The 16,834-nt window shown below is 44.2% G+C and overlaps 2 protein-coding genes across 11 annotated transcripts in view; one reads left to right on the top strand and one right to left on the bottom strand.

Moving 5' to 3' along the window:
* The window catches only part of SLC11A2 (solute carrier family 11 member 2), a 58,884-nt gene extending 50,668 nt beyond the window's left edge, over nt 1-8,216 (bottom strand). Inside the window, exon 1 of the mRNA XM_029205202.1 lies at nt 7,968-8,216. The gene's annotated coding sequence lies outside the window, so the exon portion shown is untranslated. The remainder of the gene's footprint in view (nt 1-7,967) is intronic.
* Nucleotides 8,217-8,538: 322 nt separating this feature from the next.
* LETMD1 (LETM1 domain containing 1) lies at nt 8,539-16,610 on the top strand. Of its 10 annotated transcripts, none has more exons than XR_003791126.1 (9): nt 8,539-8,683; nt 9,231-9,382; nt 11,220-11,335; nt 11,933-12,015; nt 14,014-14,200; nt 14,324-14,425; nt 14,581-14,677; nt 15,121-15,217; nt 16,104-16,610. XR_003791126.1 is itself a non-coding variant. In XM_029205472.1 (9 exons), the coding sequence occupies exons 1-9, from the start codon at nt 8,562-8,564 to the stop codon at nt 16,172-16,174; spliced, it is 1,131 nt and encodes a 376-aa protein (XP_029061305.1). In that variant the 5' UTR covers nt 8,539-8,561; the 3' UTR covers nt 16,175-16,610. The 10 variants fall into 10 exon arrangements, 6 of the variants coding, with proteins under 6 accessions (XP_029061305.1, XP_029061299.1, XP_029061306.1 ...); XR_003791127.1 differs by having other exon boundaries at nt 16,107-16,283; XR_003791128.1 differs by having other exon boundaries at nt 15,113-15,217; nt 16,104-16,175.
* The last annotated feature ends 224 nt before the right edge of the window (nt 16,611-16,834 follow it).

The following is a 16,834-nucleotide window of genomic DNA, read 5'->3' on the forward strand; positions in this document are numbered from 1 at the left end:
AAGAAGAGAAGCAACTCTATAAAAAAATGGACAAAAGGCATGAATAGTCAATTTCCAGAAGAAGAAATCCAAATAACCAATAATACATAGAAAAACCTACTCTACCTCTCTAGTAATCAGGGAAATGCAAAATAAACTGACAATGAGATTCATTTCACATCTACTGGATTAGTAATAACCTGAAAGTCTGACCATTTTAAGCGTTGGTGAGGATGTGGAGAAACTAGGACTCTCATAACCTGTAACTGACACAATCACTTTGGAGAGCAACTTGACAATACATATTTACTGAGGTTGAAAATGCACATATCTTTTGACCCAGAAACTCTACTGCCTTACAGCAGTGTTTTTCAATCCATTAGTAGGTCATGAAATAAATTTATTGGGTCACATCCATCATTTTACAAAAATGAAATAGAATAGGAAATAGACTGCATTTAGCAAAAATACGTATTATTTTGTTAAACTTTTATTTCATAAACGAACTGGGTCTTGATATAAAATGTATTTCTTATTGTGAGTTACACTTAAAAAGAAATAAAAACACTGTTTAAGAGAAACTCTCATTAATAAGGACAAGAAGGCATGTTTGAGGATGTTCCCTGTGATGTAGAGCTTGTAATAATGAAACATTGAAAACAAAGTACACGTCTATTAGCAGCAAATAGATAAACAAATTGGAGTGTATTCATGTGATGGAACACCACACAGAAGCTACAATTAATGAACTTGTTCTATATGGATGAATTCTGAAAAGAAGTTTGAGGGGAAACAAAACAGAAAAATGTCACACTAAACCAATTATATGAATTTTTAAAACATATAAAAATACTATATCCTATATATATATACCACAAGTAGTATATGGTACACATATTTTTTTAAAGTATTAAAAGTGGACTGGTATAAAAGGGATGCCTAAAGGAAGGAAGGGAAATGGAACTTGGGAGGAGAAAATAGGTATGATGTTATTTATTCATTTTGGGTGGTGGACACATAGATGAATGTAATAATATTCTTTGTTCTTTTCCTTTAAAAAATTTTTTTAACACATAAGAAAAAATAAATGGAATTATAAAGTTTTTAATCTTGCTCTGAGATGCAATAAAATAAAAATTGCATTAACCATTGGTTATTAAAACCCTTTGGGGAATTCCCTGGTGGTCCAGTGGTTAGGACTCTGTGCTTCCACTGCAGGGGGCATGGGTTCGATCCCTGGGTCTGGGAACTAAGAGCCTGCATGCCACGAGGTGTGGCCAAAACAAACAAAACAAAGAACTCTTTCATCCCGCGATTTTTTTTTTTTTCAGTGCCTTAAGAATAATAATCTGGGGCTTCCCTGGTGGCGCAGTGGTTGAGAGTCTGCCTGCCGATGCAGAGGACACGGGTTCGTGCCCCGGTCCGGGAAGATCCCACATGCCGCAGAGCGGCTGGGCCCGTGAGCCATGGCCGTTGAGCCTGCGCGTCCGGAGCCTGTGCTCCGCAATGGGAGAGGCCACAACAGTGAGAGGCCCGCGTACCGCAAAAAAAAAAAAAAAAAAAAAAAAAAGAATAATAATCTGCCCCATATCAGCCTGTCAAACTCAATAAATTAGTATCTAGAGGTGGCAAATCACTATGTTTATTATCTGTACTAGCAAAAGAGATTTATCTTTCCCTGAAGCTTCAGTCTTTGCTCTTCACACATGCTGTCCCTCTTCTCAGAAAGCCCTTCCTCTATTGTCTGCCAGTCAATCTCCCAATCTGCCAGTCATCTCCTCCATCATCTAGTTCAGACCTGACTTTTCATGGTGAAGCCAGAGGCTGAGACCTATCTGGCTGTGGGTACAAGGCCACACACCTCCCCAGGCCTCTCCTAGATACTCTCGCAGTTTCCCTCCCCCAACAGGAAAGTCTGAGGTCGACACTGAATTGGATATCCTTGCGCAACAGGGGTTAAGCAGTTTGGGACATGGAGATTAACATCTAAAATGAAAGGGATGGGCCAGAGGCTAACCCTATTCACTGCATATGGCTTTCAACATATGAGCTCTATAAATATACACGCAGACAAAACTAAGTAGATGACCTTCTTTTCTCTCCCTTCCCTTCATCAACTCCTGGGGATGAGCTTCTCCTCCTCTTCCTCAAAAAAGAAAGTCTTCATGGATGACCCCACCACCACCAGAATTTAGCAATTTACTACTCCTTCCTTTAACTTTCACTGTACCTTGACATTTCTCTGTTATAGCATCTATCACATTAGAGCTCAATTATTTTTGAATGTCGATCATCTCTACTAATCCTCTGAGTTTTTTGAAGGAAAGGCCTGCCTCGTATTTGCCTTTATTTTCCTGGAACCTAGCAGAATGGCTGCAGAGCAGGCCCTCAATGTTTGCTGAACTAATAGCAAATGCTGATGACAAGCTAAATGATGCACAGGTTTGGGGAGCTCAAACTGGTTCCCACTTATTGTACCACAAAACTGGAACCACTTAAAGATGGTCATCATTTGGGGGCAGTCTGATGGTTTCTATCTCTTCTCCAGACCCTTGTAATAACTACTGGTATCCTTAACCTCCCATCTTTTCCCACTCTTATACATCCTGGAGGACACTTCTCCAGGCTAGTTTTTACAAAACATGCCTTTCATCTTGTCACTCCCTTGGGAAAAATGCATTATGATTCCCTAATACCTTTCAAATCAAATCCAAATCCCTAATCTTCACACATAAGTCTGCCCAAGCATCCTCCCTTGCTCTAGTATTCCAAATGTATCTCCCAATCATTTTATTTTAATATGTTCCTTATCAATTAATACTGTATCTTTTTTTTAATTGGAGTATAATTGCTTTACAATGTTGTTAGTTTTTGCTGTAGAACAACATGAAAAAGCTGTATGTATATATATATATCCACTCCCTCTCGAGCCTCCCTCCCACCCCCTCTCCCAATCATTTTATAGTGTGAAATATACTGGGGCTGGAATCTATCTGTCTGACCTCTGATTTATTCCAATCAATAAGAACAGTGCCTGGCCTGGGGGAGATGCTCAATAATTGTGGAATTAATGAATAAACAGACTATTTCTAAAATATAGCCATTTGTTTCAGCCAAGCTAGTTTTCTTTTTGTTCTCTGCAAGCTCCTATCAGCCCATCTTTGTGTCTGCTAATACTTAATAAACAACACCTAATAAAATGTACTGCACATTTTAATATATGTGCCCAAATATAAGGCAATCCTTGTTTCCCCAAAGAGAAGAACTAAAAAAATAGTTTTTGGTCAACCTGATATACATGAAATAGTCATATGTCTACTTTAAATAGTTACTAATTTAGTGAAAATTTAAGTCTAATACTATTTAGCAACATATATTTTAAATCATTTATAAAATATTTAGATATAATGCTTTTTCACTCAAATTTCATAACAATTTAATTCAAATTATCAGTGCCTTCATCATCATTCAAGTCACTTTTATTGTCAACTTGCTCAATTCGCAGATCATGTCATCCTACGTATATCTGAATTGTTTGAGGACAGTTGTTTTTTCCTTTTTAATTCATGCTATGCCTGCATATTCCTGATATCCACAATATAACCTCTTTCTGTTGCTTTTTTTCTGTTGCTTTTAATATTTATTTATTTGGTTGCACCGGGTCTTAGTCGCAGCTCCACGGCTCCTTAGTTGCGGCAGGCGGGCTCCTTAGTTGTGGCATGCTCACTCTTAGTTGTGGCATGCATGTGGGATCTAGCTCCCTGACCAGGGGTTGAACCCCGGCCCCCTGCATTGGGAGCACGGAGTCTTATCCACTGCGCCACCAGGGAAGTCCCTCTGTTGTTTTTAAAACGCTTATTAGTAACAATATCTAACACTTAAAACTGTGAGGTCCTAACCCCAGAATAATTAATTAAATCTGTGTTAAATTTTTTTCCTTTTCTTTTTTTCTTTTTGCCACACTGCTCGGCTTGCAGCGGGCAGAGGTCTTAGTTACCTGACCAGGGATTTAACCCAGGCCACAGCAGTGAAAGTGCCAAGTCCTAACCAATGGACCACTAGGAAATTCCCTCTTTTGTTTTTTTAAGTGATTCCATCCAGTGACCTCTATATGCTTGCAGAACTAGCATTGACTGAAGTTATCTCAGGCTGCATCCTCCCAAGCAATAACTTGATTCAAAACAAAATATCATATATAAAAAAAATCAGACATTGTGGACTATAATAGGAGACTTTATACGAACACAAAATATAAGGCAACTTCCTTTCTGAGGAATTATTTTGAGAGGAAAAACAGTACCTTATATTCAGGTATATAAGGTATTTATTAATTTAATAAACATTTAATGAGAACTGCTTGTGTGCTAGGCACTGTGCTAGGAACTGGAAATACAGTGAGCTTAGAGAATCTCACAGGGAAGACAGTCATTAAATGTATAATGCCACAATTAATTAATATGATCATTTAAGTACTATGAGGGATAAGTTTAGATAGCTATAAGATGAATAACTGGGGAACCTAGGTCTGTGGGGTTAAAAGTCTCCTATACCATGCTGTTTATGTACAGTGCAGCAGTAATTCATGTGCCCAGTCAGTCTGGGTTTAAATCTTGACTCAAACCTTAAGTAGGTTATTTAACCTCATTTTCCTCATTTATAAAGTGGAACTAACAGCAGTATCTACCTTATGAAGTTATAGTGATGATTAAATGAGTTAATACACTTAGAACAATGATGGCACTCAGTACCTGCTCAATAAATGTTAGCTATTGTTGCCATTTCAGCTGAAACCTGAAAGACAAGCCAAGAGGAAGGGAAGAAGGAAGAAACTCTAAGCAGAGCGACATGTGCAAAAGCCCAGAGGCATAAGGTTGCCTGGCCTATTCTAGAACTGAAAGGCCAATGTTTCTTAGCATAGAAAGCTAAGGGGGATTCACTTTGTTATAAAGCAGAAACTAACACACCATTGTAAAGCAATTACACTCCAATAAAGATATTAAAAAAAAAAAGAAAGCTAATGGGAAAGAGATACCATGAGATGTGAGGCCAGGCTGGGAAGGTAAGCTGAGATCAATTATGCAAGGCCTTGTAGGCCAGGATAAGGAGTCTGAACTTTATCCTCCAAGTCAGAGGAAAGTTGAAAGGTTTTACAAAAGGGAGTAACAAGCTTAGATTTGCAACTTCAAAGGCGGTCTCTGGCTACAGCATAGAGAACTGGTTGGAGGGAGGCCAAAATAGATGAAGGGAAAACCAGTAAGGAGCCTACTCTGGTAATCTAGATTAGAGGCTTGTCGCTTAGACTAGCGAAGTGGCACAGAAGAGAGAAGGAAGCTGGATGATTGAAGAAACAGAAGACAGAACCAACAAGGCTTAGTGTATGTATGGTAGGGTGAGAGGGCATGGAAGGAGAGGCCCTGAACAGTATATAAATATTTGAGGAAGAAATGAATGAATTTCTGTGTTCCTGCCATATTGTTTTACCACATGAAATGTCTTCCTTCTACTCCATCCTTCCAGGCAAAATTCCTTCTCGTTTCCTCCACAAAACTGTCTGAATGATCTTAGCCCCTTCTTTCTGGGAGTGTTGTAGAATTTTGGAACTGAACTTCTTTTTGGCCTTAAGAAGCGGCATGTGGAACTTCCATGACGAGGGATTGAACCCGTGCCCCCTGCATTGGAAGTGCGGAGTCTTAACCACTGGACCACCAGGGAAGTCTTAGAACTGAACATTCTTGAGAAATACATTGAGGGCTGTTGAGAGAACTTAGAAATTATCTGAAGATGGAGATGATGTTTTAGTCAACTTTCTATCCCACCCACTCCCATATACCTAACACTTGTAGAAATCCACCCATTTATAGAACTTTTCCTCTGAATACGTGAGTGGTTCAAGCATAAACAGCCTATGCTAACATAAAGCTCTGTGACCCATAAAGCATTATACAGATGTGGGAGCTTTCACAACCATTTTCTTCTCGGGTCTTCACAGAACTCTTATAAAATAGGTACTACTATAGAGGAAATAAGCTCACAACTAAAGTGACATGTCCAGGGCTTCCCTGGTGGTGCAGTAGTTTAAAATCCTCCTGCCAAGGACAGGAATAAAGACACAGACGTAGAGAATGGACTTGAGGACACAGGGAGGCGGAAGGGTAAGCTGGGACGAAGTGAGAGAGCGGCTCAGAACTCAGAAATATTTCCAATTCAGTGTCTATTCTCCAAATTGAGGCAGGACTATGTCCCATTTTAGCAGGAAGTGGCAAGAGCCATCGTCGCCCAGTTTCCTGAATTAAAACTGAACAGGACTTTGAGGGGCTCAAGAATACAAATCGTTTCTGTGTCCCCTGTTTCTTGTTTATAGGATACAGACTTCATTCAACCTCCTTGACCTTCCTGGAATTCCAAAGGGCAGACTCAAACAGTTGCTAATCAGGAAAGGGAGGGGATGCAAAAACAGGGGAGAAACAGTCAAATGGTGGTTCAGCCTTGGGCAGGCACCTGGTTCCTCCTCAAGGAGCATGCATAACTGTATCTTTGAGTTCTTCTGCAGAACCGGGACCCCACCCAGGTGGAGGATGGTAACTTCAGGCTGAGTGCAAGATTCCTAGAGCACCGTCCTGTTACCTCACCTCCAACCAATGAGAAGAACCCTGTAGCCCTCACCCCAAATTTTGCCTTCCTTTTCTGGGCCCAGCGATGACCATCCTGTTAGGCCTCCTGTTTGGCCCATGTGTTTCAACTGTTTACAAGGTTCATCTCCAACAGGGTCCAACAGTTTCAGGCTAAATTTGTTACTACAAGGGTGAACGCTAGTTTCGCACAGAATTTAGATCAATTTAGATCAGGTGGGGAGACACTTCTACTCTACCAGGCAGGACTACGCCCACCCTCAGCAGAAAGTAGTTACAGAAGAAAGAGACCTCCGCCCCAATTCCCAAGAAGTATCTTGACTATGAAGTCTCTCAGGGGGGGAGTTGTTAGGGGAACCATTGACTGAAACCACCCTCCCTGGCTGGGCAAGATAGTAACCACGTGCATGAGTTTATCTTACAACAGGAGGTCCTGGTAACGAACGTGGAACTAATGAGCTAGAATTCAGGAAAGGTCAAAAGAAGAGAGGAGACGCCAGTCCATATGTCTTACCAACCTCCCAGAATCCTTCTCGCTGGAATCTCGCTGGATGAGCAATGCCTGCACCACCGGGAAGGACCCTGAGTCAGAGCGATTGGCCAGAGACAACCCGGAAACTAACCCCATCACCATAAAACCTGAGGCTGTGAGCCACCACGTGGCAGAGCAGTTCTCTTGGGTTCCCTGACCCTGCTGCTCTCCACCGGGGTGCTCCTTCCCAATAAAGTCTCTTGCTTTGTCAGCACGGTGTGTCTCCTTGGACAATTAATTTCCGAGTGTTAGACAAGAGCCCACTCTCCCACTTCCTGCAATACCACTTCTGGGGCACCTTCCCAGTTTCAGGTATTAATTAATGTAGTCAAACATATTTATTGGGCTTCCCTGGTGGCGCAGTGGTTGAGAGTCCGCCTGCCGATGCAGTGGACACGGGTTTGTGCCCCGGTCCGGGAAGATCCCACATGCCGCGGAGAGGCTGGGCCCGTGAGCTATGGCCGCTGAGCCTGCGCGTCCGGAGCCTGTGCTCCGCAACGGGAGAGGCCACAACAGTGAGAGGCCCGCGTACCGCAAAAAAAAAAAAAAACCACAACATGTTTATTGAGCAATTACTAGGTGCCAGGCATGACACCTAGCGGTGGGGATAAGGTACAGCAGAGAACAAGGCAAGAAGGTGCTTGCCCTCAGTGTGATTCAGGGAGCCGGTCAAAGGAAACAAATGTATAAATGATGCGGTAACGGCTATAAAAAAAAAAAATACACAGGGTGATGGGAGAAAATATATGTCCCTCTGGTCGGAGAGAGCCTCTCAGAAAAGTGGCATTAAGGTTGAGACCCGAGCTTGGTCTTCAGGAGGCACTTACCTTAAGACATTATTCCCACAGACCTACTTTGAAAAACGCCTACAAAAGGAAAGAGCGGACTTGGTCCACAGAGGGGCGGCTTCCAGGCATCCAACCTTAGCTGCAAACTTTGACCGGCACTAGAGGGCGCCGCGGGTCCTCCCAACCCCCATGAGGCACCGTAGACACAGGCCCTGCCTAACTGACCGCCGGCAGCTGCCGCGCCAAGGCGCCGAAGTCCGCAAATGGACAGAGAGCAAGGGCGGCGGCGCTAGGAAGCCCGAAGGCCCTAGAGCATCGCGAGGGGTCACGAGGCCCTCAAAGAAAGGACATTCTCAGGATCACAACCCAACCAAGAGCAGATACTCTCTCGCTTCCTCCGGGACAGCCGGTTTCCGGCGCCTCTAAACCAGGAAGTGCCGGCGGCGCCCAATCCTGGCCCTCCTTCCGGACTTAGCCTTAGCGTACGCTCCTCGCCCGGGCAGCGCGAGGCGAACGGTCTATGGTTACCAATCAGCTCTCAGGAAAGGCGCATGCGTCATCAAAAGAACGCAACGTACGGGAACTTTGACCTGAAGACGACTTACTCTCGTCTGCCCCTCCCTCACTGCGAAGATGGCGGTCTCCAGAGTGTGCTTGGCGCGGGCTGCTTTGTGGGGTTCGGCGGAGCCCCCTGGACCTTATGTCGCCCGGAGGCTGCAGTTTGTTCGCTCTGGCATGGCCTGGGAGGCCCCTCGGTGAGGGACTTGGAGAGAGAAAAGCATTTTTGAGTTCAGGCTCTTCCAGTGTCTCAGTTTTGTTTGCATGCTGTGTCTTAATTCTGAGGGCTCCACGCCCCGGCCCCTGGATTTTTATTGTGCCGCGCAGAATTCGCACCGGGATCCCTGCTAGAGACCTGGCTTCGTGACCCTCTCAATTCTCAGTGCCCCATGTTGTCTGAATTCCCCACGTGTCCTGAGCCTCCCTTTTTCGGCTCAGATTTTACTGCTACTTATCCGGATCTCACCTCTCTGGCTTTAGCCTGCTGCTCAGATTGCCCCTCAGGCCTTTCGCTCTCTCCAGACTCACCACTTCCCCGACATCCATTCTTGCCTGGCCTCTCATCTGCCCTATCTGTTTTTCTCAGTCTGACTGCTTATCTCTCCATGATCTCAAGATCTTTGGATTTCAGAAGTTTCAGGTCTTAGCATACATTCTCTGAAGCAGGTGTTTTACATTATGGACCCCAGGCGTGAAGGGGCTTCCAGGCTGGTTCCCAGATAGTCTCTTTCATCTTCCTTGTAGGTCTTCAAAGCTTCACCTTTCTCCAAAGGCAGATGTGAAGAGCTTGATCTCTTATGTGGTGACCAAGACAAAAGTGATTAATGGGAAATACCATCGTTTCTTGGGTCGTCATTTCCCTCGCTTCTATGTCCTGTATACAATCTTCATGAAAGGTAAAGACAAAACTAAAATAAAAATCCATTGAATCAGCTCTTGGGCAGTGTCAGAGAGTTAGAATAAGTAAGATCACTTGCAGGCTCTGCGATGGGGGTGTAAGCTGGTATGTCTTCTGTTTCATAAATGCTTGAGCATTAAACTATTTCTTATAAGTTATCCCTTCTTGATGTTTCTAGAAAGGTATGTTGAGAAACAACTTCTGACAACACCCTGGAGGATTATAGGTATTTTTGCACTTTTCCTAACCACACATGTGACTATAGTAGAAATTATTTGTCGTGCACAAGGGCAGAGATCTATAGCTGCACAGACCTGCCCTGTGGTTTACCAGTTGACTTGGCTTGTAAGAAAATGTAGTCTAATGTTTGTCACAAATCTCTCCTGGGTAGCACGTTGTGGAAATAGCACTACACGTACTTGGTTTCTGAATGTTTCGGTTCAGATCAGAGCTCTGCTAGTTACTAGGAGATGGTAGAGTGTCACGTGTCCACTCTGGAGCCAGACTGCCTGGGTTCAAATCCCAACTAGTCACTAGCTGTGTGATTGGACTTGTTACTTAACCTCTCTGTTCTTTGGTTTTCTTATCTGTAAAATGAGGGTAGTAATAGAACCTGCCTATTGTCTGCATGGCTATGAAGATTAAATAAATCCATACACGTAAAGTCCTTAGGACCAGATTCATAGTGACTGCTCAGTAAGTGTAGCTATAACTATTATACTCTACTTGTTTTTTTTTTTTTTTTTTTTGCGGTACGCGGGCCTCTCACTGATGTGGCCCCTCCCGTTGCGGAGCACAGGCTCCGGACGCGCAGGCTCAGCGGCCATGGCTCACGGGTCCAGCCGCTCCGCGGCATGTGGGATCTTCCCGGACCGGGGCACGAACCCGTGTCTCCTGCATCGGCAGGCGGACTCTCAACCACTGCGCCACCAGGGAAGCCCATTCTACTTTTTTTATCATAACACCAATTATAGTAAACTCCCACATTGTCAGCTCTGAATATTATAATTATTACTAGCTTCATGTACTTGCAAAAGCTGTAAAGTGGAGATAAGAATGACTGCTTTGTCTGCTCCCCAGTTTATAACTAGAATCAAATGAAAAAAAGAGTCTGAAAGCATTTTGGTTGTTTGTGTTTAAGCCTTTTATTATAGAAAACTTCAAACATAACACAGAAGTAGAGTAATACAATGAACTTCCATATTCTCAACGTCACTTCAACAATTATTGACTCACAGCCACCAATCTTATATCATTTATACATTGGCTTTCTCCTGTATTATTTTGAAGCCAACCTAGACATTATACCATTTCATTCATAAATAGGAAAACATTTTTATAAACTAAAGTTCTAGGTCAGTGTAAGGATTATCTTGGAATGAAGTGAAAATGCAATCTTAGAAATATGTTGAATTCCAGTAATTATAAAAGTGTTCTAGAAAGGAGATAAATTAATATCTGGTTGAGATATACAAAGGGTTAATTGAGCAAGACTTCCTGAGGTTAAAGAGCTTTGAATTTTTATTTTAAAAAGGGAGTGAGTAATGAACCAGAAGAGGGAGACCATTCCCTGGTAGATCACAGAACGCCAGCTTGGCAGGAAGAGAGGTGATATGCTGGGGGCAGGGGGGTGGAAGGGGGCAGAGGGGAGAAGGATAAGAAACGAAATATAGGTCAGTCTCACAAGAGTTTCAAGTGACCTAGTTTAAAGCTTTGATTTAGAGTAGCATTGGGGAGGGAGGGACAAGTGTGTGTTGTGGGTGAACATGGAACAAAAGGCTGTGGTAATCAGATTGGGATAACATCACACTCTGTCCTCTACTTTAATGAGGTAGGATTGCAGATGTTATGGGCTGATGCCAAAAAGGCTAGAAGAATAAAGACAAATATGTGGAAGCACAATATAAAGTTTCATCAACTTTCATACCGGGAGATGGAGCATTTGAGACAGGTATGCGCCAAGGGCAGATATCCAGAAGTTCACGGTGATATAATTAAAGTTAACCCAGAACTCAAGTCTTTTCATTCCTATTTTCTTCACCACTGACCAAGCTGTTGCCCCTTGCCATGAGATCAGATCATTTGTCAGAATCAGTTCATTCAGAGTTGTGAGCCTCCATAGCAGAGCTCCGTAGAGTTTCTGGAACACTTTCTGAATAAAAGTGAACAGTAAAGTCCAGTTCGTTTCTGAACATATAAAAATCTGCAAGGAAGGATCCAAAGGCAGCAGGAAAGTAGTATTTGGTGATAACTTGATGGTAGTTTTGAAGCTGAGAGTAAGAATCTAGGACCATTCCGCAGATCAGGAAGAATTTACTTAGGGATTTGGTATACTGTCAGGCCCTGTACTAGACATTGTTTGGAATACAAAAGTAAACAGATCAGGGCTCCTGTCCTTAAGGAACTTACCAACTAGAGGTAGATAGAAATAACCTTGATCCTTACCTGGGCTCTAATAGAAGTTTACTGCACAGTGGGGTGGAGGGATTGTCCATTGTACTAAAAACTTACTTGGGTTAAAACTGCATCTGTGTTTATTTCTGCTTAGTTCCGTCGAGACGTCACCAAGTGTCTTTTCCTAGGCATTCTTTCCATTCCACCCTTTGCCAACTACCTGGTCTTCTTGCTAATGTGAGTACAGAGTTCTGTCTCTCCGGCATACTGAAGATATGTAGTTTTTTTAAAATTACAAATTAAGAACTTTCCATTTCAGAAGTCAGGCAGAGGTTATCAAACTTCTGCTCCAATTTTCTCATTAGCCCAAGGTTCATAAAAGCCACCTGGGTTACTGCGACGGCTGTAGGAGTAGGTGGCCTGGCTTCTCCCTGTCTCTTAGCTGCTCCTGTGTGATGTGAAATAAGATAATGATCTTTTCCATCGTCCCTAGAGGCAGCAACCCACTCTCTTAGAGGCATAGCAACTTGGGACAAATTTTTTTCTTCAGGAGAAAAATGCATTTCATATTCTGATAATACCAATCTTTATTACTTTACCTTATATCTGAAGATGACAGTTTTAAACTATGACCTTGCATGTTGTTCTAGTTATCTGTTGTATAACAAACAACCTCAAAGCTTAATAGCTTAAAACAACCATGATTTTCATGATTTTATGGGGCAGGAATTTGGGCAGGACTCAGGTGGCGGAAAGATTTTTCTCCCGTGTCCCTCAGTGATAGTTAAAACTGGTGAATGGACTAGTCTGGACAGTCTAAGGTCACTCTTAGGTCTGGTGCCTTAGCCGGGATGGCTTTGGAAGACTGGAACTGTCAACTAGGGTGCCTGCATATGGCCTCTGTAATGTGGTGGCTTCAGGGCAGCGGGACTTCTTACATGGCAGCTTAGGGCTCCAAGAATGAGTGTTCCAGCAAATAAGAATCTGCATGGGGCTTCCCTGGTGGCACAGTGATTAAGAATCCGCCTGCCAATGCAGGGGACACGGGTTCGAGCCCTAGTCTGGGAAGATCCCTACATGCCGTGGAGCAACTAAGCCCGTGCACCACAACTACTGAGCCTGCGCTCTAGAGCCCGCGAGCCACAACTACCGAGTCCATACGCTGCAACTACTGAAGCCTGTGTGCCTAGAGCCCTTGCTCCACAACAAGAGAAGCCACTGCAATGAGAAGCCCACACACCACAACGAGGAGTAGCCCCTGCTCGCTGCAACTAGAGAAAGCCCGCGCGCAGCAACGATGACCCAACACAGCCAAAAATTAAATTAATTAATTAATTAATTTTTAAAAGTTTCAAGAAACTTTAAAAAAGAATCTGCATGGCCTTTTAATTTTATTTATTTATTTTTTGGTTGTGTTGGGTCTTCGTTTCTGTGCATGGGCTTTCTCTAGTTGCGGCAAGTGGGGGCCACTCTTCATCGCGGTGCGCGGGCCTCTCACTGTCGCGGCCTCTCTTGTTGCGGAGCACAGGCTCCAGACGCGCAGGCTCAGCGGCCATGGCGCACGGGCCTAGTTGCTCCGCGGCATGTGGGATTTTCCCAGACCAGGGCTCAAACCCGTGTTCCCTGCATTGGCAGGCAGACTCTCAACCACTGCGCCACCAGGGAAGCCCTGCATGGCCTTTTATAACCTAGCCTTGGAAGTTACAAAGACTTCTGCTCTATTCTGTTGGTTGATGCACTCACCCAGATTTTAAAAACCAGAGGCACAGACCTCACTTCTCAATAAGAGGAGTGCCAGGGAATTTGTAACCATGTTTTAAAACCACCGCCCGTATAGAGAAATTAATTAGAGGAATTCCATTTTGTATACACATAGGGACTGTGAACAGTTTGAGGTTGTCAACATCACATACAAAGTCCAGCTCTGTCTGCAGCTTTGTCCAAAATATGTTCATCACATGCTTTGATTCAAAAGGAGTCATTTATCTGATTGCTGCGTACAAGGCTATTCCCTTACTGCTTCCTTTTACATAACCTCAGTAACGTTGCTTGAAATTGGGCTTCAGTGTATCTTTAAACCTTGGTCTGATACTCATTTACAGGAAAGAACAGTAAGGTAGGGAAATAGTGTTTCCATCTCTTCCTCCAAGCATTCATGTCTGCTAAATGCTTTCTTAGCTCACTTTGAAAGATGCCCGTTTCAGCAAGTGACTTTGTGATTCCTTTTCTTTTCAGGTACCTGTTTCCTAGGCAACTGCTGATCCAACATTTCTGGACCCCAAAGCAACAAATTGATTTCTTAGATATCTATCATGCTCTCCGGAAGCAGTCCCACCCAGAAATTCTTTGTTATTTAGAAAAGGTTATCCCTCTCATTTCTGATTCAGGACTCCGGTGGCATATGACAGAATTGTGCACCAAGGTATTCCTCCAATTAACCCTTCCTGCAAACCAGGAATCTTGTTAGATCCAGCGTGCACTAAAACTGGGTAAGAAGGCTAGTCTGGACCTTCCTAACATCTGCCCATCTCTTACCTCTCCCAAGATGCAACGTGGTACCCACCCAGCAATACATGATATCCTGGCTCTGAGAGAGTGTTTCTCTAACCATCCTCTGGGCATGAACCAGCTCCATGCTTTGCAGATGGTGAGCACTCAGGCTTTCTCTATTCCATGGCGTCACCTCGCTTCAGGTCTTACTTGCAGTAACACCGAGTTGACTTTCTCCCCCTATATTGTGTCACAGAAAGCCTTGAGTCGAGCAATGCTTCTCACACCTTATCTGCCTCCTGTCTTGTTGAGATACCGTTTAAAGACTCATACCACTGTGATTCACCGACTGGACAAGGCTTTGGCAAAGCTGGGGATTGGTCAGCTGACTGCGCAGGAGGTGAAGTCGGTAAGTGCTTGATTGCAATATCAACCTGCAGTCCTTGGTGGGCTTTTGAGCTCACGGGGCTGGGAGCTTCCAGGGAGCTCCTTGTCTTGCTTGTTACAGCAGAGCCCAGGCTCTTTATTCTCTCACCTCATTTCTATGTCTTTTTTCCTGAGTGAACTTAACTAGTGGGAAGAGTTGCCCACAATAATTTTGGTTTATGTATGTTTTCTTCTGGCCCTTCAAAAAGCAAGGACACTACACTTTAGATCTATTGTTTTAGATTGTATAGGCCTTTTTGCTTCTCATCCTGTCCATCAGAGTTCATATTGCCATGGTGAAAGGTTTCTTGTGGGGATGAGGTTTTAACTTATTTAAAGGGGATTTGGGATTCTCTGTGGGTTTATACTTCCTTGGCATACTTGCTCTGTGATAATTAAGGATTGTTTCTCTTCTGAGCGATCTAGGCTTGTTACCTTCGTGGCCTGAATTCCACCCATATTGCTGAAGAGAGGTGTCGAACTTGGCTGGGAGAATGGCTGCAGCTTTCCTGCAGCCTGAAAGGTGAGACAAATGCCTGTGGTTATGCCACTAAGATCCAAGTCATTTTTGTATTTTATTCTGAGGTTTTATTTGGGAGTTAATTATTAAGTAGCGTGAGACCCTTATCTAATATATATGTCTAATTGAAAGGGCGCAGACTCACTTGCCTACAGGGGCTAGGCAGGTAATGAAGTAGACTGTGCAAGACAAGAGGGAGGACTACGGATTATGGGAACCTGAGTGTGAAGCAGGGTTGCCCAACCTTGGCACTACTGATGCTTTGCTGTGGAGGCTGTCATGTGCATTATAAGACGATACAGCAGGCATCCCTGGCCTCTATCCACTAGATGACAGTAGCACCCCCTCACCCAGTTCTGACAACCAGAAATGTCTCCAGACCTTGCCATGTAACTCTGGGAGAAGCACCAGCCCCAAGGCATTCAAATTCAGAATGAAAACACTCAGTTGCCTAAACAAAAAGTATCTGCGGGTGGGTATTAGACCTATGGGTCTCCTGTTTGGAACCTTTGGCTAGGCCTCGATATCTTCTAAGCCTCTGAACATCAGGGTAGGCCTACTAATCTCCTTGGGGCCGAGAAATGTCCCTGGAGGACCAGCTTCTACCGGAAAATTCCGAAGGGTGACAGTGGGGTTTAGTACCATTACCATCTCTGAATTTTCTACTGCCATCACATGAGAATCAAGTAGATATAGATATTCGGTGGAAGGAAAGAAAGTATACATGCAGGGACTGGAATGAAGCAGGGGAACTTTGAGAACAGTGGCCTCTTAATGTCACACCTCCCTGTACTTGGCTTTCTGCCTCTGGTGTCAAGCCCCACATAACAAGGTAGCTGGAAGGCAGGCTCTTCCCTGGCCAAACCATTAACGTTGATGTTGTTTTCAGAAGCTGAGCTGTCCCTCTTGCTACACAATGTGGTCCTGCTTTCCATCAACTACATTGGGACAAGGCGCTGAGCCAACAAGGAGCAGGTGGCATTGTCCTGCATCACATAGTCCAGCAGCGTGGGACCAAACAGCACTTGTCAGCAAAGAGTGTGTGCCCTGTTAGGCGTGTGCAAGGCGGAGGAGCAGGTGCCCGTGTGGCAGCTGGAACTGAAAGAAACCCTCCTACTGGGGCGGCCCACGAGAGGTGTCATCCCAACTTCCTCAGAATTTGCTGGAGCTGGCTGCAGGCTTTGTACTGGGCTTTTACTATGGTGTTTTAAGTTCGGATCCCAGGAAGTGAGCTTTTGCCCCAGGTGGGAATCCTCATTTGGCTTGGGACTTACCCGCTGCCACATTCGTTACAGCTGGGTTTTTTTTGTTTGGTTGGTTTTTTTTTGCCGTACGTGGGCCTCTCACTGCTGTGGCCTCTCCCGTTGTGGAGCACAGGCTCCGGACGTGCAGGCTCAGCGTCCATGGCTCACTGGGCCTAGCCGCTCCGCAGCATGTGGGATCCTCCCAGACCGGGGCACGAACCTGTGTCCCCTGCGTCAGCAGGTGGACTCTCAACCACTGCGCCACCAGGGAAGCTCCGTTACAGCTGTTTTTGTTCAGCCTTTATATCCGTGCATGTACTTTGATGCCCCCGTCAGCACTTTGATATGACCAAAAATAGGGATTTTTATTTTTTGT

The sequence above is a fragment of the Monodon monoceros genome, unplaced genomic scaffold (assembly GCF_005190385.1).
Source record: "Monodon monoceros isolate NGI ecotype Baffin Bay Population unplaced genomic scaffold, NGI_Narwhal_1 Super_Scaffold_6, whole genome shotgun sequence".
Classification (NCBI taxonomy): domain Eukaryota; kingdom Metazoa; phylum Chordata; class Mammalia; order Artiodactyla; family Monodontidae; genus Monodon; species Monodon monoceros.

What these genes read in the sequence shown, in the direction of transcription:
- LETMD1 (XM_029205472.1), top strand. Translation starts at nt 8,562, where the DNA reads ATGGCGGTCTCCAGAGTGTGCTTGGCGCGGGCTGCTTTGTGGGGTTCG. An exon ending in GTATACAATCTTCATGAAAG is followed by an intron (nt 9,383 to 11,219) that starts GTAAAGACAAAA and finishes TTAATGAGGTAG; the next exon opens with GATTGCAGATGTTATGGGCT. An exon ending in AGCTCCATGCTTTGCAGATG is followed by an intron (nt 14,426 to 14,524) that starts GTGAGCACTCAG and finishes ATTGTGTCACAG; the next exon opens with AAAGCCTTGAGTCGAGCAAT.